The sequence below is a fragment of the Sander lucioperca genome, chromosome 20, assembly GCF_008315115.2.
Source record: "Sander lucioperca isolate FBNREF2018 chromosome 20, SLUC_FBN_1.2, whole genome shotgun sequence".
Lineage (NCBI taxonomy): Eukaryota > Metazoa > Chordata > Actinopteri > Perciformes > Percidae > Sander > Sander lucioperca.
In genome coordinates, this window is record NC_050192.1 from 8,044,876 (window position 1) to 8,069,048 (window position 24,173).

General features: G+C 39.0%; 1 protein-coding gene across 9 annotated transcripts in view; it reads left to right on the forward strand.

Moving 5' to 3' along the window:
- The window catches only part of anks1b (ankyrin repeat and sterile alpha motif domain containing 1B), a 233,045-nt gene that overhangs the window by 140,741 nt on the left and 68,131 nt on the right, over positions 1 to 24,173 (forward strand). For all 9 annotated transcript variants that reach the window (XM_031313332.2, XM_031313331.2, XM_031313333.2 and 6 more), the window contains one exon: positions 8,731 to 8,917. In XM_031313332.2, the coding sequence (XP_031169192.1) occupies positions 8,731 to 8,917 (187 nt within the window). The remainder of the gene's footprint in view (positions 1 to 8,730; positions 8,918 to 24,173) is intronic.

The following is a 24,173-nucleotide window of genomic DNA, read 5'->3' on the forward strand; positions in this document are numbered from 1 at the left end:
GTGTAGAAAAATGGCAGCAGGTGCTCTGGACTGATGAGTCAACATTTCTAATATTTGGCTGTAGCAGAAGGCAGTTTGTTCGCCGAAGGGCTTGAGAGTGGTACAATAATGAGTGTCTGCAGGCACAGGAAGCATGGTGGAGGTTCCTTGCAAGTTTGGGGCTGCATTTCTGCAAATGGAGTTGGAGATTTGGTCAGGATTAATGGTGTCCTGAATGCTGCGAAATACAGGCAGATACTTATCCATCATGCAATACCATCAGGGAGGCATATGATTGGCCCCAAATTTATTCTGCAGCAGGACAACGACCCCAAACATACAGCCAAGGTCATTAAGAAGTATCTTCAGTGTAAAGAAGAACAAGAAGTCCTGGAAGTGATGGCATGGCCCCCACAGAGCCCTGATCTCAGCATCATCGAGTCTGTCTGGGATAACATGAAGAGACAGAAGGATTTGAGGAAGCCTACATCCACAGAAGATCTGTGGTTCTCCAAGATGTTTGGAACAACCTACCAGCCGAGTTCCTTCAAAAACTGTGTGCAAGTGTACCTAAAATAATTGATGCTGTCTTGAAGGCAAGGGTGGTCACACCAAATATTGATTTGATTTAGATTCCTCTTCTGGTCATTCACTGCATTTTGTTAATTGATGAAAATAAACTATTTACACTTCCATTTTTGAAAGCATTTTTAGTTTACAGCATTTTTTCATACCTGCCTAAAACTTTTGCACAGTACTGTATAGATGGATGGATGGATGGATGGATGGATAGATAGATAGATTGATTAGTGTGCCAAACAACAATCGACAGATATAAACAGACCTCTATCATAACATTGACAACGACAGAACAAACATCGACTGAACACCTCAACATTATTATAGACCTATATTCACGACATATTATAAGGTGCAGCATCCTCACACACAGAGGATGTTATTTTGTTTCACAGTTTGTCTAGCAGTGCAATACTGATAGGCACAAGTAATCCTGCCTGTTTGGTTCAGAGAGATGGCATCCTATACCTTCAGCCAGATGGTAACATATACACGAAATAGGGATAGTCTAATAATAGCCTGCCTTTTCCGCTTGGTTTGTTTTGACCACCACAGATCTTGTGAACTAAAAGGTGATACGTATAATTTTAACTTCCGCGTAGAGTAATTTTGAGATGACAGCATAATTATAGTGAACAAACAAGACAATAACAAAAAAGGCTGCCAGGCTCTACCAGCTTAAAGATATACTTTTTAAACTGCACTGCTGGGCCAGACCCCATTGGAAATCTGTGAAAGGTTCAAAACAGTAAAAGCGTGCTGTTCTCAGTTCAAATGTAAACATATGAGATTATGGAAAACTTAATTTTAAAGCCCAATGAAAGATTATTGTTGATATTACCATTTAATCAAATAACTAATGTAAGACAAATGTAATATAATTGCTAGGACTACTAATCCCACTGCCAATCAACACCTCGATATGCAACTCGCGAGCTTACACAGGCTAATTGTAGGCTACCTGCTAGCTCAAAATGGCTAGTGAAGAAGTAAATAAGCAGCTGGTTAAGAAAGTTAAACATCTACAATTAGATCATGTCATTTTTTTCTCTTCTTTCTTTTTAAAGATTATTTTTGGGCATTTAAGGCCTTTATTTGTATAGGACAGCTTAGACTTGAAAGGGGAGAGAGAGGGGGAGTGACATGCAGCAGAGGGCCGCAGGTCGGAGTCGAACCCGCGGCCGCTGCATCGAGGAGTAAACCTCTATATATGAGCGCCCGCTCTACCAGGTGAGCAACTAGGCCTCCAGCTGTTTGATCTTTTTATGGGCTTTCCAAACAAAACATTCCATAGATTACAACTTTTTCAGAACTCTAACCAGTACAAAAAGATTAGACCAGATAACTAATATAACTTCATTGGTTACCTGTTGTTTTCAGAATTCAATTCAAAGTCCTACTTTTGGTTTACAAAGCACTTGCTGGTCTGGCTCCACAGTACATCTCAGACATGCTGTCAGTTTATAAGCCAAGTTAAGCTTGTATGACCACATTTTTAACAATTGAGCAATGAAGCCATGTTGCTGTTAGATAACCATTATTTCATTAGCATTTCTATATATTTCCATTTGAGGAATTTATATTAAAGCTGCTTTACTGACAGAAAATCACCTGATTCTTTACTATAACACACACGCGTACGCAGACAGATCACTAATCACTTTGGCAGTTAGAGCTCATTAATCTGTTCACACTCATCAATCATTTAGCTGCTGAGGCTGTGTTTGTGCTGAATACACACACAGTCACTTGATGATCCCTCTCTGACAAAGTTGCTCCAGTCAGTTATTCTTCCAGCAAATTTCTTTGGGTATGTGCATAATTACAGTACATTTCTACACTGTACAGATCTATGAATATGACTGCATTTGTGCCAGCTCTTTATCGAGCCCATATTGGAGTTTTTGCAAGACCATACATGCTCAATAAACAGTTAGAGTAATAATGTCAGCTATTTAAAGAGGGATGGCAAGAAAAGAGGGTAGCAGGAAACAAAAAGAGTGATAAAAGAGAGAGAAGGACCAGAAGGTCAAGGAAAAAAAAGGTTTTTCTGTCACGTACCTTGGTCAGCTCATTCCTCATCATAGCTGCAGGCTTCGAGTGCTCCACCTGAAAGTTGCTGGGACAACTAGGAGACCTTTATACAGTATGTGTGTGAGAGTGTGTGGTAGTGATTGGTTTCTCAGCCAGCACAATGCCTGTGGCCCCAGAGAGAGACGTGCGTCATACACAGCTAATTGAACTGACTAAAGGTAATGCTAACATCTCAGCTATTTCCTGGTATTTTCCACTTGTATTAAAAGGATTTGTATGTAGCATTTTGATGATTTCAATAAATCGTGCAGTTCATTCACCTCATTAGTTGTGAGCCAAGAAGTCTGCTAGCTTTTACTGCCCTCTGCACTGTATTTTAAACTGTGTGCCACTATAGATTTGGTGGGAAAACTGCTTTTATTGTTTATAACAGATAACGGACAGAAGGTGAATTACTTCTTGTTCAAGTTGAGCTACAGTAAGGCTTACTGAGTTTCTCACAATTTTAGATGATGGACAAAACTGGAAGACAGTAGGAGTAAATAAACCCAAGTTGAATGATAGCAGATATGGAAGGGAAGACAATAACAGTATGAGAAAGATTTTTTTTGTGTGTGGAAAAAATAGCTAAAAACAAAGTGCTTGCTCTGAGATTGCAATCTAGAAAACCTCCAATGATATTGAATTGATTTTAGCACGCAGAAGCCAGACTTACCTGAAAGTGTCTGAAAACTCCTGAACTTCTTGATTTAGTATAAATGAAACAATGTGAAAGGAAAAGGCCAATTATGCCTTGATGATTAGGTTAGGTTAAGAAAAGTGTTTTTGATTTAAAAAGCTACCTGACTTGACCCCTCGATAGATATTGAGTCAGTGTTCAAACAGCAACCCACAGTAACACGACACAAGAATAACAACCAGACTGAAATTTAACTTTTAATTAAATCAGGCTGTGCAGAGGCAATAACTTAATCTATTACTCATGAATGCTTCCACTACCACATTTATCATGACAAGCTGAGAGACTGTTTAGATTGTAAGAATAGTATATTTACTTACTTTTTTTATTTCCAACAGTTAACAAATAAGCAAAAAGAGGCTTTTTAAAGTCAGATTGTCTTTCAGCTTTCCTGATGAAAGTAGAGAGATAAGAGAGCAAGTAACTCTACAGTACTTCAGTGGACAGAGGATGTGTGTCTGGAAAGGCACAGCCACACACACTGCCGCATGAACTATGTTTGAGCCTTTGGGGGGGCACTATATATGTTAATGTCACTGAAATGGTCTCAAAAGTGTGTCAGTACCTGAAAGGCTAACCTGAGTGAAACGTTAAAAAAAATGTTTCTTGAGGAGAAAAATAAAAAAGAAGCTTGATCAGTAAAAGAAACGCCCTAATGTATTAGAAGAAAGGGGGATTGCAGAATCAAGAGCTGAATAGTAGAGTATGTTTTAGAGTTGCAGTTAAAAGTTTGTTTCTTGGGAGGAGGGGGTTTGGATGTTTACTACTTTTTATTTTCTATTCTCTTTTTACTCTCTGCTGTTGATGTATCATCTGCTCTGCTCTTCTCAGCTTTTTTTGTTGTTGAGTGTTTACATTTTTCTGTGAATGTATGAAGCCACTGAAATAAGAACAGAAAAAACAAGGGAGAATATAAAAGAAGTAAAAAAAACACTGGCTACAAAAGACGTGAATTGCTCCATACACAGCATCATTAATATATGGCTAATGCTAACAGAAGAGAAGTTTGCTTCAACAACTGAAAATATCAATTAAAACCATTATGATAATTACCTTTCAGTCTGCTGCTCATGCTAATTTACTAAATGAAAACATTTTGGAATAAATAACCCTGACTCTGGTACAATCAACTTACATTTTTTTTTTTTTTAAGCATTGCTCCTAAAGTTTGAACAGTAAATTTTACTTCTCTTGAAGTTTCATTCATCAATAATGACCACTGCCCATACCCAATTGTACAGTATCTGATCTTTTAATCATGATCATTTTATGTGAATTGATTATGCTGTTATTCACAATTTAGCACACAATTCCTCAGTTCCACACAGAAATGAGCATTTTTTTAACGCGTGCAAGCAACTTAGACGGCAAAGTACACCTCACCTCGTCTTAGGTGAGGAATTACACTTTTTAGCTAATGGGTGTGTCATTTATTAGCGCCCTAGCACAGACACACATTAGTGAGGTGTTAAACGGCATGTTTTCCCCCAGGGATGCTGTTACAGCAGGGAAAATGTCTTGTGCTGTAGTTTAGTCAGGCACGGAGGTGTGTGTGTGTGTGTGTGTGTGTGTGTGTGTGTGTGTGTGTGTGTGTGTGTGTGTGTGTGTGTATTAATCCCCTTCAAATCAGCCATGACATGTTCATTAGCCTGCTGCCCGTTTACATTGTTAACGCTAAGCCTCAGCCAGAGCTGCAGTGTGGGTGTATGTGTTTATGTGCATGTGCAAGCTCTTAATAAGCATGAGTCCAGAGAGAAGATGCCTTTAGTTGTTAGAAAGAAGCCAAATCCAGATACAGTACACAATGCAGAGATAAGTGCTGGAATAAAGAAATGCTTAAAGGATGAATGGAAGAAGTTGCCATTAAACTTATTAAACATTAGATATCTCGCAAAAGAAGACACACACACACACACACACACACAGCCTCAACCTCCCACTTCGAAATACCACAGATTCATATTACAGCAGTTAAATCATTCTGGGTTGATTGCTGTTTCGTCTAATTTATTTTGGGTTCTGTTTCCATGCGGGCTAAAAAATGCACGTTTCTGGCAGAAAGCTTGTGTAATGTTCCCTGGCCCAGTGAGGGTGACTCCCTGTTGGGCTCATACATCATCATCCTATTCCCGGTTGCCTGTCTGGGCTGTTGTGATCTTGTTTGGTTGATGCATTGGTCCTTTAAACATCCCTGGTCTCTGCGGGACACTGCGGCTGTGGTGTTATTCCCCACGGACCAACTCTCCACAGTGCTGTGCTGCATTCTGGTCTGTTGAAGCTGCTTAGTTTGGGACTTTAGTCTCTGTGCCTCGTATATACTGGATTTCTCCATGTAGAAAAACCACACAGACACAAATGAGGAAGAAATAAACAGAATACGAACCATCTCTATTTCATACTTTCTACTTTCTGCTACTTTCATAATATTTGGCCTAAGTGGTGTTCTGGCCGACACACCTGAGTGAACCTAGTTATAAACCCAGAACTAGCGTCTAGACTGAGCATCTACCTATTATCTTCACGACACTTCATGTATGGCAATTAAAAATGGTGAGTGCATAAACATTCTCTTTGATGGACTGATGTGTGTGAAAGTGTCTTGATGTGACCTTGAAATGAATGTACAGTAGCTATAGTGTTAGCATTTTGGTCAGATTTTTCCTTTGATGGAAATGTTAAAGAAATGCCCTAAACACTTGCCAAGAGTTATGAGATGATCGATACCAATGTACGTTAAATATGAAGCTACGGCCAGCTCACTGTTCTTGGCCAGGAGCAGTGACTGTGCCAGGTTAGCTTTTTCCACCTGTTTCCAGTCTTTGTGCTTGGCTTATAGTCAGTAGCTTCATATTATTGGCATACACACACACACACATATATATATATATATATATATATATATATATATATATGAAGCTTATCTTCTTTCAGCAAGAAATTAAATAAGCATATTTTCCGAAATGTCGAACTAATCCTTTAATACTTTTCCCTTTTTAATAATGAAAGTTACTTCCACAGCATTCTGTTTTCACATTTAATTTTATGCAAGGTTGTATGCAGATATATACAGGTCCTGCATTCAAATGTTTACTTCAAGTGAAGAGAGGCATTATCAGCACAATTTACTTAAATTTACTTTAGAGCTTTCAACTCTAATGCTGGATAGTTGAATGGATAATAATACATCACATTGTAATTTTGATATTTTGTAGTAAAATCTGAATCTGCATCATAACCAGTAACATTTCTCTGTCAGGTAAATGTAGTAGTACAATGTTTTTCTCTGAAGTAGAAGTACACAGTCAGTAGTTTACTGTGGAGTTGCATATGAAGTGTTATGGGGTCCTTCTGTAAGTAATTTCGGGGGAAAATGGTTCTGGAGAATGCTACAAGCAGTGATACCACAGGCCGAGCAACCAGCCCGTTTTGAACGGGCACTGCACTAGTTGAAAATAAAATAGACGATAAAGCAGGGTATTCTTTAGGGCGTGGCTACCATGTAATTGACAGGTCGCTGTAGTAGCAACAGGATAGACTAAGCAATGTGTATCTGTGGCATTTGGACATTTAAATCGCCATGAACTTGTTTTGGCGTGTTTTTTTTTTTTGTCTAAGAACTTGGACCCTTTCACAGTGTGTTTTACCTTTATCAAAATAATTGTAACATTTTGGTCTCCTAAAACTGTCTTGTTCAACATGCAGTTGCACCTTGCTAACTAGCTAGTGCTAGTCACCTTGCTAACCAAGCTAACTAGCTAGTACTAGTCAGGTAAGAGTGACGAGGAAGAAGTCAAGTGACATAATTCCTTTCAACATAACACGTTACCAGCTAACAACATGCAACCTGTGTTGTGGTAACAAGTGTGACATCAGCTATCGCAAAATTACCGCTGCAGTACTATAAGAAAATAGACTTATTAGTTCCTTTCTTCCTTGTAATGCTAACTATCTCCTCCTCTGTCCTTTATTTGCTCCTTCCCTCTCTACCTCCTTTCATCCTAAATTATGCTCACTCTCTGACTTTCTTCCATTTCTTTTTTATTGTGAGCATGTCTTTCTGTCTTCTTTTCCTTCATTCCTTCTTGCCTAACATCATTCATCTCCTACCTAAAAGTTTATCCCACCATTATTTCTTTCTTCTGTTCATTGTCCCCTTCCCTTTTTTTTCATCAGTCCATTCCATTTTCATTCACTGTCTTTCCACCTTTCCACCCACTGTTTTTCCTCTCTCCCTGTCCAATTCTCTTTTATTGTTCATGCCCTTCCCTTGTTCAACCTATTTCCCTGCTCTTGTTTTGCTTTTGTTTTTCATCTCAATTTAGTTCAGTCGATCTGAAGACTCTTCAAAGCACAATGTGAGTGCACGGTGCATGGAAAAGAGTGTTCTCTCCTCCTCTACTTTCATTTCCTTTCATAACCTCTCCCTCATCTCTTTCTCCCTCAAGCTTCAGTTTTTGTGCCTTGAGTGACATACAAGACAGTGAAGGTCTCATGAAGGTTGTCCTGACGTGTCTGTCTCACTTTATTGATTCACTTCGCCTACATCCTGTGACTTGTACACACACACACACACACACACACACACACACACACACACACACACGCACACACGCGCGCGTTTTTGACTGCAGATTTTGACTGCAGGTTTTGACTGCAGATTGTTTAGAGCTGCAAATGCCTCATTATGTAAGTCTAGATGTGTTTAGAGATGCCAGTCTACAGTTTCAGTTGTCCTCTGCCTTGCTTTCTCTCACACTGTCTCACTATTTCACTTGCTGTAAGCAAAACAATCATTATGACTTTCTCTCTCTCTCTATTTCCTCTGTCCCTCTCTCTATTTTTTTATACTTGCATTTTAATTTTACATTATATACACTCTGTTGAAATCAATATATATCTTATTACATCACACACGTGTTCAGGTGTCAGAATGAATTTACGAGTATTATATTTAAAAATGGATCTATAAAACAAAGAAATCGGTCATTATTAAAACAAGAATAACAAAATATGAAATAGGAATAATGAGCATTTATCATAATAGAATAAATGCAATATCAAATTTAAATGGCGCCAAGCATGTAGACGGTAGAAAGAGAGAGCACCATAATTTCTCACAGGAAGTGTTTAATTGGCAGGTTACTGTTTATTTTGTGTATATCAGATTGGAAGCCAACATTCTGTGCCTATGAAACACTTATAAAGCAGCCAAAGCAATGACTGTTAATGTGTAAAATAAAGTTAATCACTTAAAAGGAAAAGCAAAGAACAAAAATGGATAAACCCAAGATACGGCCAGTTGCATAGGACAGAATATAGTAGTTTAGCACTCCAAAAACAGTATAAAGGTTGTCATCTTTCTAACTGTTGTCCTGCTCTTCATCCTGTCTTGTATTCAGCCCAAGCAGCGTACCTCTCTGTCTTCGTCCCTGGACGTCCAGAGGCCGGTCAACCGCAGCTGTGAGCCCAGCGAGGTGAGCTCATCCCTGGGCTACGCCAGCTTCAGCACCAGCCCCCCTGCCAGCCCCCCACTCAGCCCTAACCAGGAGGACTCTGCAGGCTCCAACGACGACTGTCCGCTCACAGGTAAGACTCATGAAACGGTCAGAAGAATGGAAGAGCGATTAATGTTAAAGGCTGTCTCTCAGCCAGAAGTGAGAGTCTGCTGAAATACACTCCTCCCTGACCTCTCATCTCACTGTGGAGGAGGATCAGCAGAAGCACAAATATCCCCTCAAGGGGAATATCCCAATATGAAAACTGTTGATACTCTGTGAGGTCTCTTGACTGTCTGCTGCATAGACACTAAGCACAGCAATTAAATCAAAGACTTTATGATTGTTGTCACAGACTTTCCACATCTATCATTTATATTTGCCAGCTAGTGACTTAGTGAGGAGTTGGGTTATTGTAGCCCCATTCAGTTATGGCATCAGTAATGCATGTGTTTTATGCACTCACTCTGAAGGTCAGTATATTTAATGTCTGTATAACACTGTACCTTTGGCCTTGTGATGCATTCATTTCTTAGCTTTTTAGTTAACTATAATAACACTGCTGAGGCCATCTTTCTTTAGTCTTGGTGTTGAAGCCTCCTTTTTCATTCGGTAGTATTTTGGTAGCTTTGCAGCTCTTTCAACCTGCAAACCAAATCAAGCTTTTACCCTCTTGCCCTGGGTACCAGGAAATTTAAATCATATTTCGACTCCTGTCATGAGACCAGAGCCAAGAGACAAACACCTTAGAGGCTAACAACAGATCTTAGAAAGAACTGCAGGACTGTGGAAGAAGGGCACACCATGAACATTTCATGATTTCTGTCTAACGGGCTGGCTACAATGCACATGTAACGTAAGTGGAGCGGACGTTCCAAAACTATGCTTCCATTATAATCAATGAAACTGGCTACACCGGACACGAGGGCAGCGCGTAGTGGTGCGTATCCTCTGCGGAGATCCGCTCTACAACGTAAAAATAGGACAGTCTTCAATTTATATTTTTTACCACGAGGTATGTGCGGCCCTTTTACACAGAAATGGATCATAAAGTATCTATATTTCTTTTATGACTCACACAATCCTACGCTGTGTGTGCGCAGCTGGTGTAGCCAGTTAAAAGATACACTGTAAACCCGAATAAGTTACCAGAACTCAAAAAATGTGAGGCAATCAGTTGCCACAATTTTTTTAAGTTGATTAACTTAAAAGTCAAAATTTTCCAGAACTTAAAAGGTTGGATGAATTGCTACATGTACCTTTTGATAACAGTTAAATTAAAAGTGCTCATTTAACTCAACTCAAATATTTGCAGTTAATATGACTTACAGTTTTCTGTTAAGGCAGCTCAATTATTTTCAGTTATTATGACTTAAAGTTTTGAGTTTACAAACCACAGGAATAAGTTCACAGAACTTTAAAAAAATAAGTACACAACCACACCAGTTTATGTTAACCAAACTCAATGTTTATTAGTTTGTGTTGTCATTGTTTTAAGTACACATTAGTCAAATATGTTGAGTTTGTTTACTTAAAAACATGTGACTCAAAACTTAAAAATTTTGTGGCAACTGATTGCCTCACTTACATTAAGTTTACCTAACTTAATATATCTAAAAGTCATGAAAGTCCGCTTTTGAACAGTTAAATTTAAAATTAAATACAAAAATAAATAAACATTTATAAATTAAAATAAATAGAATAAAAAAATAATTTTAAAATATACTTAAATAAATTGTATATAAATAAATAAATACATTTGAGAGATTTTTAAGAAGAAAAACTTCTAGCCTTCCAAATGTGTTCCTGGTCACTTAAGGAACACACCGACTTATTGGGATTTTAGCTTATTCCCCATATCCCCCAGAGTTAGATAAGTCCATACATACCCTTCTCATCTCCGTGCGTGTCTGACGCACCCACTGCTAGCTGCTGAGAAACAGCCATCTTCTAACCGTATACATACTGACAACTATTCTCAGAAAGGGTGAAGCACTGATACTTCTGCTACTTGGGCAGAGTGATTTGCACCTGAGAAGCCCCGTGGTGAGGAGCAGAGAGTTCGCCTGGAGTTCTGCAAGCAAATCACTCCACCCAAGTAGCAGTGCTTTGCCTTCTGAGAATATAGTTCCCAGTTTGTATACGGTTAGAAGATGGCTGTGTCTCATGTGACCTTGTTATTCGTACACGCTGTGACTATACAAATCACAACATGTAAATAGGAAAATGTTGGCGTTATTTTGTCACTTATTAGGAGCATAGATGGAGCCGGTTACCTCCAGGATCTGTGCTAAGCTAGGCGTGGGTGCATCAGACAGAGTTACGACACGCACGGAGATGAGAAGGGTATGTATGGACTTATCGAACTCTGGGGGATACGGGGAATAAGCCCCAATAAGTAGGCGTGTTGCTTTAAGGCCCTAGGAAATAAATATGTATCACAAATTTCTGATATTGACCAGACAACTAATCAGATAGTCAGGAAAATAATCGGAGTAATCAAAAACAATAATAAATAATACCAAAATGAAATTATTGTTTGCTACAGCTATAAAAGAAAAAAAACACTGCTTTTGGCTTCCTGGTTAATTCCTGAGTAAGGCAACAGGGCAGCAATTTGGGTGAAATTTCAAAAATTCTATAGACTGTTTAAGAACATTTTCACATAAAACTCTAAAATGTAAATGTTTTACATAACCAGTATCAAATGCACAGTGAAATGTGGGTCATCTTGTGCAGCCCACAATGGTTAAGAAAAACATTAAAACATACAAAACATTAGCGTTACTTTTGCATTATATTAATGAGAACAAAGGCATATTGTGTAGTTTGGGCCTATTGGCTGAACACCTGCAAAGTAGTGCAGTAACTTTTTGAGGCATTATTTAGACAAAAGGAGATAACTTTGAACTAGCCTTTTATAATGCTTTACCCTGCAGCCTTTTTTCAGATGAGTTTCTACATCATTAAGCCATTCTTGAGGGTCTGCAACCTTGGTGGTAGTTTACCACTTTCTAACCTGTTCACATCTTTAATGCAATCAGACAAATGGCAAACATAAAGTGGACTAATTGCAAAATTCACAAAGCTCATTTGAATCATTGAACCTGTTCAATGTTCCACTGGGTCAACCTATGAAATGTGTAAAAATCTATTTACCTGTTCATCATTGATTTTTTTTTAATTTTAGCCAGAGCATCTGCTGTCTTCCCAGTTTTTGATGCCTTCTGTCTGAATAAGGTCATCGGTTGAGGAAGATGGCGGTCAAGCTCAGCATAGCATGTGTTGGGCAGGTTTTGATTTGTAATCCGCTGGAACTCTGCATACAACTGCATAGAAATAACAGCAGGAGGAGAACACTTAAAAAAAACAGTCCAATTTGAAGAATCTAGCACACATTTATAAAGCAAAAATATTGGCCAAATGAGTAAGAATCACAATTTTCACTTTAAAAGAGAGAGCTGATCCATATTACCTCAGACTCTATTTTGAGACCAGGCCAGAGGTCCATGAGCTCGTTCACTGGTGGGCAGGATATCACTATGGTCTGTCGGCATAGGGGAAATGTGGTCTCCACCATCTTTCTTCAACAATATTTGCAAGCAAATACAAAGTAAAATATGATCTGTTCAGTGCCAAAGGTTAAATATCAATTAGGAAGATGATATTCGTGAACAGAAGACATTCATGAACTGTTGACTTGAATACGGCAAAAAGCATTATTTTGATCAAACAGGCAAGTAGAATAAACAAATGATATGTGTATGTGGGAGTGTGTATGATTTAGGGTTACCACACTAAAACATTGTCTGAAAAAAAAAAACCAATTTAAGTTACTGGTATTTAGAGGTGTGTGTGTGTCATTGGATTACCTGGTATCTTTATCACATCTCCAGTTATCTTCCTTAACTTTTTGAAACTGGAACAGAGAGATGCAAAGGCATAAACTGATCTGAAACTGAACAAGTAAAAGCATTCAAAGAGTGTCGAATTATAAATACTTATAAATGTTCCCTGTTAATGATCTTTTCATTTGATCCCTAAAGTGTGAAGTTACTAAAGCCATCAAGCAAAATTAACATTACTGTAAAGAAAAGCAGCAGCACTTGAACCTTACTGCATGCTTAATCAACAATAATGCCATTTCTACAAACCAAAGCTTTACTGTTAAGGGATTTTACTTTATTCATCTTTGTCATGAAAAGCAGCTTGCCTCCAGCAGGGTCGTTTGTTTTAAAACCAACGCAACACAAGTGGGCGAGCACGGGCAGTTGACTCGTGTTCTGTTAACAGCAATCTCCGTGTCTCAGACAGTCTGCTCACACAGAATTTAAAACGAGCGTCCCTAGAAGCTACAGGGAGCGCGGACTTGCAGTGTAGGAACTCAGTTTGACTCATTATGCTCGTTTATGCTCTTTTAATATGATATTGGACCTTAGCGGTGCACTATTGAAAGTTTCCATCAACAAAAAACTAACTATCGCATATGAGGTGTCTGTTAGTGCTTCTACTAACAACTCATTTTCTAACACCACCTTTAAGCGGGGAATGAGCGTGTGATTACTAGATTCATCCGTCGTAAAATTCTTCAGTGAGTCTGGTAGTGGTAGGTCGCTAGCTGTGCTGCTGGAGTGTGTAACGTTAGTGGTCGCGCTAATTAGCTAGCTAGCTAGCTAGCTCTTTAGCAGCTAACCTATATCTGACAAGTTGCCAATCCCTACAAGACTTCCGTGATAAGCCAGTGAAGGGCGGGGGCTTGGAGAAGTTCTACACTCTCTGAGACAAACGCATGTAAAAATGTATAATGTATAAAAGAAGTAAAAGTGAATGAATATTAACATTCAAAACTTACAGTAAGTCCAGTGAGGCTGATTGCTGCTGCTTAGGTAGTAACTTCTGCAAGCCTACTGTCTGTTGCTTCCCGCCTTGCTGCGTTGTTCAAACTTTTCTTCTTCTGTTTTTTTCCAAAGAGCGGTAAGGAAGGTAGTATGCATATTAGCACCACCTTCTGTTCGCAGGTTGAATCAGAGATTAACTCGGCATAAAAAATGATCCCTGCAGCTGCTCAACACTTAAATAAAAAATAAAAAATATATAAGCAACATTAAATTGATGACAATAAAAATGCAAAAAATAAATACATTTTGTCCTCCACTAATGTCTAATGCATTTCAGACCATTTGCCTCAATCAAATTGTTACTGTTTTAAAAATACAAAAAATAAATAAAATAAATACATGTTGTCTTCCACTAATGTCTAATGCATTTCAGACCATTTGCTGATTGCAATTTATTTATTATGATCAATTTTACTTATTTGGTGAAGCACTTTGAGATTTTATTGTATTTTAACATGTGCTATATAAATTAAGTTTTTTTTTTAAATAACCCCTATTTGAAACAATAGAAATAACAGGACTTTATCATTCTTAGTATGTAATTACTTAATTCTATTAAGTTGCACTTAAGTTATGTTTTTAAGTTATGCTTACTTATACACAAAATAGTTCCATTTAATCAAAAATTATTAGTTAACAATACTCAAAAATGAAGAACATGTTACACCAACTTGACAAAATTAAGTTAGTATAACTTTTTCTAAAATTTTGAGTATACCCCACTTAATCTATTTAATTACTTTGAACATTCGGGTTTACAGTGTACATTCTGCGGGACATACGCTCCGCAGACGGTCTGCATACGTTAACGCGTTCAATGTAGGCAAAGCGTAAGGTGATTTAAATATATGATTCAGAATATGCTGAAACTGACCAAAAATATACTAGTACCAGAAATAATTTGTCAATTCAGAGTACATTTTAGTACATTTCAGCCTACAGCATTGTCAGCAAGCACTCAATAATTCTACACAGGGTTTTGACCTTTAGATAAAGTCATGTGGGCAAGACAAATGTATAGCCGCACAACATGACTTATTAATGATAGATCTACTGGTGTGTTTGGCAGGTTGTATCAGGCCATGAAGAGAATTTCAGTGTTGAGTAAAGGCCTTCCGTTCCCCCGAAAGTGCCAAAGCCAAGTGCATATAAATAGCTGTTGGTGGTGCTATAAGTGACGTAGTGCCTACTCTCAGGGTAAGTTCAACAACTGTAGCTGGCGAGCTAGAGAACTGCTAGCCTTTAGGACTTTTCAAAGGTTTTTTGAGGTGAAAACCTTTCATAACTGGTATATTAATCCCAAGTGTGTTTTACTGGAAATTAGGATGCAAACAAGCACTTTCAGGGGAAGACTCTACCGGATATCTTAAAAACTAAGCTCCAAGACATCAGCAAAGGATGTTCTATTAGGCCTGCTGGGAGTCCCTGTTACCATCAGACCAGATGAAACACTGTTAGTTTCCTCTAATGACATACCCTGCTGAGTTAAAAAAATTCTCTTCCAAAAGGAATATTCAATGTAATGATTGAGGTGTTTTCTCATAAGAATCTCATAATGAGGGCAGCTTCGTCTTAAATCTGCACATACACACATTTCAGTACTCTTATGTTTATGTTCACATAATAAAAAAGGAACATAAATACTAAATAATACAAATATGTTTAGTATCCACGTGCACTTTTTAATGTGATTGTATATGAACATACAGACATCAACATAATGATCCCTAAAATGACCTAATGTTTATCCCTGTGATCCCCCTCTGCTAACATTTTACCCCGTATGGATCTTTCCTATTGATTTAACACTAAGGTGTCTACGCTGTATATGGGCAGGTAATAGCACCAGAGTAATTACAGTATTTAAAAAAAAATAATAAAAAATGTATACTGTATATTTTGTTGAAATTTAGCTTTTTTTCCACTTCACTGGGATACCATAAGGACCCCTCCACTTCACTGGACCCCACAGTATCCCCATGCCATACTTTGGGAACCACTGGTTTACTCCCAGCCTTCATTTCCTTTGTGTCATCATGTGTTACCATAGCGATGAGATTCATTGCTGTCAAGGCGAAGCGGTGGCCCTGGCGATAGTTCGCTGGTGACGTGGTCGTGAGGACGTCATTCTCTCACCTGGGTTTCAGTCCAACTATCCTTCACACCTGCTGTTATCAGGCACAGACAGAAGAGGCAAAGCAGGGGAAATGGACCAGGCGGGAGGCATTTTGTGTGTGTGGTGTGTATGTGTGTGTCTGTTTCATCCAGGAGCAGTTCAGAGGCCCAGCTAGACTTTGATCTATGTAGTGCCTCGAACGAAAAACACATTCATTATCAGTCCACAAGTGCATGCACGCACAGATGTAAAACTGAATAAGACATCCTTATCTACTATTCTCATTGAAGCATTGCCATGGTATTTATGCAACAAGAGTGTGTTATTTCCCTCTTGAACATACAGTTCATACAATAATTAGTCTTGGACCTGACATTGATGTCTGACTGATGTCTTCTGAGGACAAACACTGAGGAGTGGTTATTAATCACAGTGTTGAAAAGCCCTCGTTTTTACTTTCAACACGTTTAATTTACTGTTTATCAAAGTTTATTTGTGGAATGGGAAAATTGTGGATACATAAGAATTTCATGACTTGGAAGAAGATGTTTTAATGCTGATGCTAGCGATTGGTTTTCACATGACTGGTGTGATAACTACGGATGGTTATGGCATGTAATCGATGCTGATAAGCAAGAACTGAAAATGGGCATCAGAGCCCCTTGCTTGTTGGGGAGTAGACTGGCTGCATCGACAGTGACACAGCAGCCGCTTTTCTCAAAAAGAATCCATAGCACTCACAATTTATGCTATATTGTCCTAACATTGTTCTATTATCTATAATTTTCTGCCATAACTTAGTCACACAATGCTTGCAAGCAAGACATTTTTTAGTGGAGAACACGTATAGAGAAACGTTTTTTTTAACAGGAGCCAAATTGAAATTGTCTGCCTTTAAATGAAAGACGTTATAATAATAAGTAATAAGTAATATTTAGCACCAACTGCCCAGAAACATATCTGTATTTCAGTTCTTTTTTAATAATGGTCTGATTAATATATACTAATTAATAATGGTATTACTAGTGATCAGCAGTTCATTTTAATTGCAAAAAGGTTGAAAAGATGCTGCAGACTTTCTTAAATGCATAACACATCTTTACCCCTGTGAGCTCCCAGATGCATTAAACCTGTCGATCCTGCATTCATTGTACAGCCAGCTACTGGTTATTTTCAATTTTGCACAGTGCATCTTCGTCTTCATCATAGGTTGAAAGCTGTGACCAGTTGGGAAACTGTGACAACCCTTACCTGACAGTAACATCTTACAATTTTTTGGGGGATTAGCTTCAACTTAACCACAACAATATTATTTATTTTCAACATTTGAAAAGTTCCCGTAACATTAGCTTGAGAAAAAAATGGTCTGTGTTGACGCAAACATACTGCAACTTGAGGCACTGCAGGCAAGATTGTCCTTTCCTCATCTTCTCTGTTGATTTTATAAGAATTTAATTTGAATTTCTGCCGTCAGATGGTTTACTGTAACAGTTCTGTCCAAAATGGTTAAAAGTACATTTACATTAAGAATAATAACATGTGTACATGTTTTTTCTCTCTCTGACTTTCTCATTGTGTCTCTCCCACGCTCTCCTCGCCGGGAACACCAGGAATAGATTGGCACCCATTTATTTTTCCAATAATATTTTTTTCTCTATTCCACCCCTCATGCTCTCTCTACTTATTAGCTTCATAACGCCTATTGTGGGGTTTCCATGGTAACAAGTGGCTTACAGAGAGAGAGAGAAGAGGGAGTATATATGTATGTGGGTACAGAAGGCAAAGAGTCACAGAATTCAAAGGATGCCAGTGAAAAAGAGAGTGGGTGAGGGACAGAGAATGAGAGTCTAATGTTGCATCTGGAGGAGGGGGGGTGATGAACGAAAAACAGGAAAATGGAAAGAATGAAATGTGAGATATCAGGGGGTTGGATTGAGAAATGAGGACAAGAAAGTGAAGGGAACACTTTTTTTTGCCTGCACACCATAAAAGGTTTTTCCTTCCTTTTTTTTTTTTTTTTTTTTTTCTTCCTTTTTTTTTTTTTTCTCAACATTTGTATCTCTTCTTCATATTCCTCTCATTTTCCTCCTAAAAATCCTGAACCGCTCTTTGACACCAACCATATATTTATACAATAAATCTCCGGCTCTGCAGCAGAGTATGCAGGTGTCAGCCACCTGTGTGGGCAGTCAGATAAAAAGGAGACCTATTTATATCCAGAGCCATCACTGGTGCTGCTGTTGATGCTACGGAACTACGGTTTATGTAATGTTGGACATTGCTGGAAAAGATTTTCCCTCAGTGCCTTCGGTGCAGAGTGCCAAGTGCAATGCAGTGTTATGCAAAAGCAGTGCAACACAGTTGTCCTCCATGAATTATGCAGTGCCCCTTGCGACATGTCAGTAACAAACAGGCACAAATCTGCAGGTCTGTATTTATTCACCTGGAAGCTTTTAAGTTGCTGGAACACTTCACAGCTTCTTATACACACCATGTGAAAACATCATGGGTCTTATTCTCATGTTTTTGTCTGTTATGACTATTGGGCAAGCTGACATCTAAAGCAAAAATTAAAAAAAAAAAGAAATAAAATAAGTTCTCCAGAGGCCAGCCTCCATTTTTCATTTTCACGCTAATCGAAACGCATCACCTGACCGCTCATTTACCGCGCAATCCGGAGGGCAAGCCCGAGCCTGGCCCAAGCCCGTGTAAAATGATAGAAATTAAGACCGAACCCGACGTCAAAGATCTTCAGCTCTACTACATGTAATGTGACGGCGGTTGCTGGTAGTGATTAACCCACAGAGTTACTTACTTACATAGCTTTTTTTCCAGCTTTGTTTTGGTTTTACAGACTAAAACTTTAATGTTTTGTTTCACTCTCTCCGCTCTCATAGAGTTGGTTCTCGAAGCACCAGGCAGCTGTTTTCAGTGAAAAAACTCAGATAAACTAACTGTACGCTACCTACTCAGCACCAAATGGCAGACAGACAAAGTTTGTGGCTAACTGGTGAACAAGGTGAAGCATTTAGCTGCTAAAGAGTTCAGAGTAGCCAGAAACACAGCTCCAAATGAATGCTAATGTTGTCCCGTCTCTGCTTGATGTGTAAATAGGCAACTGTTTGCTAACACAACTGTAGTATATTCTCGTGTGTGCTGCTACTGTAATGTTCTTTGATCTACACACTGTATAAAATGCTTAGATTTCTGTGTTTTCTGACATATAAGCCAGTTTCTAGACTTTTGCTTCTAAGTTACCCTAAGAAAATTACTGTTGTCTTGGTCAGCTGTGAAAAATGGCCAACTGAAAAGATATGACTACATACTCTCTTCATAATACAAAGGCCACAAAAGGGCTGAGTGATCGATGAGCTCTTACAGTTAATGAGCCATAAATGGCAACAAAATCAACTGCTTTGTATGTGTGTGAGTGCGCCACTCGCCGTGTGTTTACTTGAAAGAGTTAAGTTCATTAAACCGCTGGTGTCTGAATGAATCTTTTGTTCTCAAATGTCACACGCTCCACTTGTACCTTGACATAAAATCACAACTGCAAGCACCTTCTTCTGCACAAATACACAGTGGGTCTAGCAGCATGCTGTTCTTGATATTTAAGTCATACTCAAAGTCAGCAGTGCCTTTGTTTGCAGCATCAATGTGATACGCATGCACGCACGCACGCACGCACGCACGCACGCACACACACACACACACACACACACACACACACACACACACACACACACACAAACACACTGATTTTCCATTTAATTGACACCTTAGCTCTATCCTTTGGTCTTTGTTATACATAATCACATTTGAAGCCATTCTCTTTTATGTGTCCATGCCAAAGCATACAGCTTAATGAAAAAAACCTGCTATTAGTGGCCACTGATATTGTCCATTCACAAACTGAATTATAATCATAGCTTAACAGAACAAGCATGAGCAGTTTTCTTCTTTTTTTCCTTACATTTTGCATGAAGTAGATTTGCTAGATTTGCTCTCCTCCTTACATTAAATGACGAATTTTCCCCGCTGTTCTACCCAGGTCAAATGTGTCGCCACCGGGGGGGTGGCGACACATTTGACCTGGGTAGAACATTGCTTTGTTACAATAGTGAACATGATAAATATTTTAAAAGCGTAACATCAGCATGTTGTAATTGTGAACATGTAAGCGTGCTGATGGTAGCATTTACCTCAAAGAACTGCTGTGGCTTAGTACAGCCTCACAGAGCCGCTGTAGGTGATGGTGAGTCATGTTTGGAAGCTCTGAACACAAAAGAATAATATAATAAAGTGCAGCTTTATAGAGCTGAGACTTTTCAGCTCTAAAAAGCTGCACTTTATTATTATGAAGTGGTCCGTTTTTCTTGCCACCTATGACAATGATGGAAATGACTTCAGGACGTTCTGTCCCTGACAAAGTCTAATGTGTTGCATTTCATAAATATATTATTTGTTGTCAATAAACAAAACCAAACCAGAGCAAAATGACTAGACATGCTCTATACATACTTTTTGCACACATACAGGCACTCACACACATTACATTTTGCTTTGAGCTGACTCAGGGCTGCGATACTACTAATGCTACGAACACGTACGTGCATCACCACGCATGCACGCACGCACCAACTGTTAATCAGTGGTGACCTCATATCACATTTTACTCACTTTCCCTCTATGTCTCACACATATACACACACACACACAAATGAAATTTCACGCTAGTGAGAGACTGCCGTCACTCCCGACTTGAGGAGACTTGGAAAAAAAGGGTTACCGCGAGAGACAAGCCAGTTGCTGTGGCACTATACTCTGCATACTCGTATCTGGAATTAAAGTGTGAATTCAATATCTACAGGTGGGCCCCTTGCCGCCTTACGGCTAGGTTTAGATACATACAGCGACATTAAGTAATGCTCTCAGCAGGTAGTCCCATCTCTCTCTCTGCCTCCTTACTGTTGTTTATTAGGATGCCCATTAGCTTCTGTCTGTCTTAAACAGAAGCTACTCTTCCTGGGGTCTATTATTTCATAAGAATATTACAAAAGCTGGAATACATAGATCCATACTCACAATACATCAAAAGAACAACAAAAACTCATCAATGGTACAACAAAACATAAACTTATGTGTATAACATTCATACTTACAAGTGGAGAGTTAAGACTGAACCTTGCACCTGTTGGTGTAATGCTAGCTCGGCTGTCACTAAGTTAAGCATGCTAAGTTTCAGCATGCACAGTCTATCACAAATTGAGAAAAAAAGATGTAGATGTTCTAAATCAGTTTAATCTTAGAACACGATACACATTTTTACTCAGCGAAAAATTTAATTTAGGAGGAGATTCAGATTCAGGCATTATATATATATATATATATATTTCTCTCTGTGATCATTTTCTACATCTTGTGGAAAATACTTGTATTCTTGAACAGTAAATGATGAATTAAGAGTAGAATGTTTCTAATGCATCAATAAATCACATTGACCAAGAGTTGTTAACCTGACTTTCATATGTGTTTTCCCTTAACCTCCTCCGTTAAGTGTTTGTACTATATCCATTATTCTGCCTCTGAAAGTCTTTCATTAGTTTCAAATATTAAAGTGCCCATATTATGAAAAAATAACTTTTTCTGGGATTTGGGGTGTTATGTTGTGTCTCTGGTGCTTCCACACACATACAAACTTTGAAAAAAATCCATCCATGCTGTTTAGAGTGAGATACGGTTTCTGAATGTGTCCTGCCTTCAGCCTCTGGGTGAGCTGATCAAAATCGGCACGGCTTGTGACGTCACAAGCCGAAACGAGCAGGCTAACCACAACCATTAGCTCGTAGCGTTAGCATTAGCGTTAGCATTAGCGTTAGCATGCTAACGCTAACCTATTCTGGTACAACCTTAAAATACAATTATGAACCTGAAAATGAACATAATATGGCTGCTTTAAGTAGATGTATTGCAGTTTCTTACAGAATAATTGGTGCTATTTGCAAATGCAGAAGCATTTCATGTGGATAGTCACTAGGACTGATAAGGGTTAAACATCACATCTTTGGTATAATTGAGTGATTTTATGCCTTTAGTTAATGATTGTGACATTTCCTAAAGCACTTCTACGCCTCTGGCATGTTATTTCATTTAATTTCCTGTGGCCTTAACACTTTCTCAAATCAACGATCCAGACTTAAAATGATTTCCTGTCATCATGAATCCAAGCAGCAGCCCAGTAGAGTCCTGCAGTGCCATCTTGATGTGAGTTTGTTAGCATAGCCTAGCACTAACCCTAGTGCTAGCTTAGTGCCTGAGGTTCAGGGAGCTGATAATGATTTATCCATGCCAGTGGAGCCTAGGAAATAGGGTTCAGTCTTGCATCTCTGGGATGACTGACAGCTCAGATATTACTCTGTAGTTTTTAATAACAGTCAGTGCGGTCCCACAAGAGAGGGAGCGATCAACACGGTGCTATCAGATGTTTGGATCATCTCCCAGCCCCTCCTGCTACAACACACACACACACACACACACACACACACACACACACACACACACACACACACACACACACACGAAAAAAAAACCAGTGTATGAGAGACAGTGTGTAGTTTGTGTGTGTTTGCATTCACACAAATGAGGGAAACGATAAGAGGCAAGGCAAGCCTTGATTTAAAAGAACTGAGAGTTGGAGCAAGATTCCTGGGAGTTTGTTCCAGATATGTGGTGCATATAAACTGAATGTATTTTGGCTCATTCAGTGCTTTATAAACCAGCAGTGGTAGAATCAATTGTTTGACAGAAGCCAGTGTAAAGATTCCAGAACTGGAGTGATATAATTTACCCTTCTGGTCTTAGTGAAGACGAACAGCAGCGTTCTGAATTAGCTGCAGCTGTCTGATCGACTTTTTACAGAGACCTGTAAAGGCAGCGTTGCAGAAGTCGAGTCTACTGAAAATAAACCCATGGAGAATTTTTTCATCCTGACACATCCTGCTAACATCACAACCAGTTCCTTAATCTCTGATTATAGTTTGTTAGAGATATCCCTAAGAGGGGGAGGTGGGGGGAGACTGAGGCAAACTTTTGGTGACCTTACTGGCTGTTCACTCTTGGTGGCGTCTTTGTGGCGTCTTTGTTATCGGCGAAGATGGTGTTACAGAATGTGCTTGGTTGGGGTGGAGGCAGATCACGTGGCAGTTACTGTGGGGTGAATTTATTGCCAGCGCTAACCAACTATTTTATCAGTGAATCCCAAAAGGGGAATAAGGAGATTGAGGCTATGATATTTTCTCTTTGTGTCACCGAGGCTGCTTTGTGTCAGGGTGAATCATCTTGGGCCAAAGGGTGTCGCAGACCGATCCAAAAATGGTCCATCAGTACCTTAACTCTAGATCTGCTGGGGATAAAGGGCATTTCACATCCATAGTTCGTTTGCTTTGGTTAGAATCAGTTAAAGAGTTTGTAAACTTGGAGCGATTTCCCCTTGGTTCGGTTTCGTTTCACATCTGGAAAAATCCAAGCCTACCAAAATGCGCTTGTTTGGCTTGTTTGACCACAGAGATGCGGTTGACGGCAAACTTGACCGCAGTCTGTTTCTGTGAGAGAGTGCGATTGCCCCATTCACACCTGCCTAAACAAACCACACCAAGGGGGAAAACAAACTCTAATGGGTTCAACCGAACTAAATGAGGCAGGTGTAAAAGCCCCCAAAGATGCAACTTGTCACATCTTTTACATAGATGTTTGTTTGGTATTTACTGTCATTCAATAGTGTTTGTGGGGATCATATTTATTTTAATTGGAATTTAAATCATTTCATGACCTTCAGTAAGTGTGAAAATTAATAGTAAACAAGGTTTTATTAGATACAATTCTTCAAAAATGTTGAAGCCCAACTTGTAGTGGACTGCTGTGCTACTGTGTGGATTGACTGGCTTTACTACAACAGATCAAGCCTTACTCCACTCTTGCCAGTTTCTTTTTCCTCACATTTTGACATATAACCTCCAGCTCTGTAACCCCACTCTTGAATTTCTCTCCCTCCTGCCCCCCTCTGCCATTCAATCCTTCATTCTGTCACTCTCTTTATTTCTCTAGCCACTTCCCTGAGCTCTCATTTGCTTCTGTCTCTCTCTTTCTGCCTGTCATTCACTGTTATTTGCTCTCCGCCCACCCCCTCACTTTCCCTCAGCCTCGCTGCTATTTGTCAAGCCTTCTTCAGCTTTTCAGTTATGCTGTGTTGCTAGTTTGCCTCTCATAACTCATTTGCCCTCCACCCTTTCTATCTTTGCTTTTTTCTCTCCCTCGCTTTGCTGCCCACTCCCTAC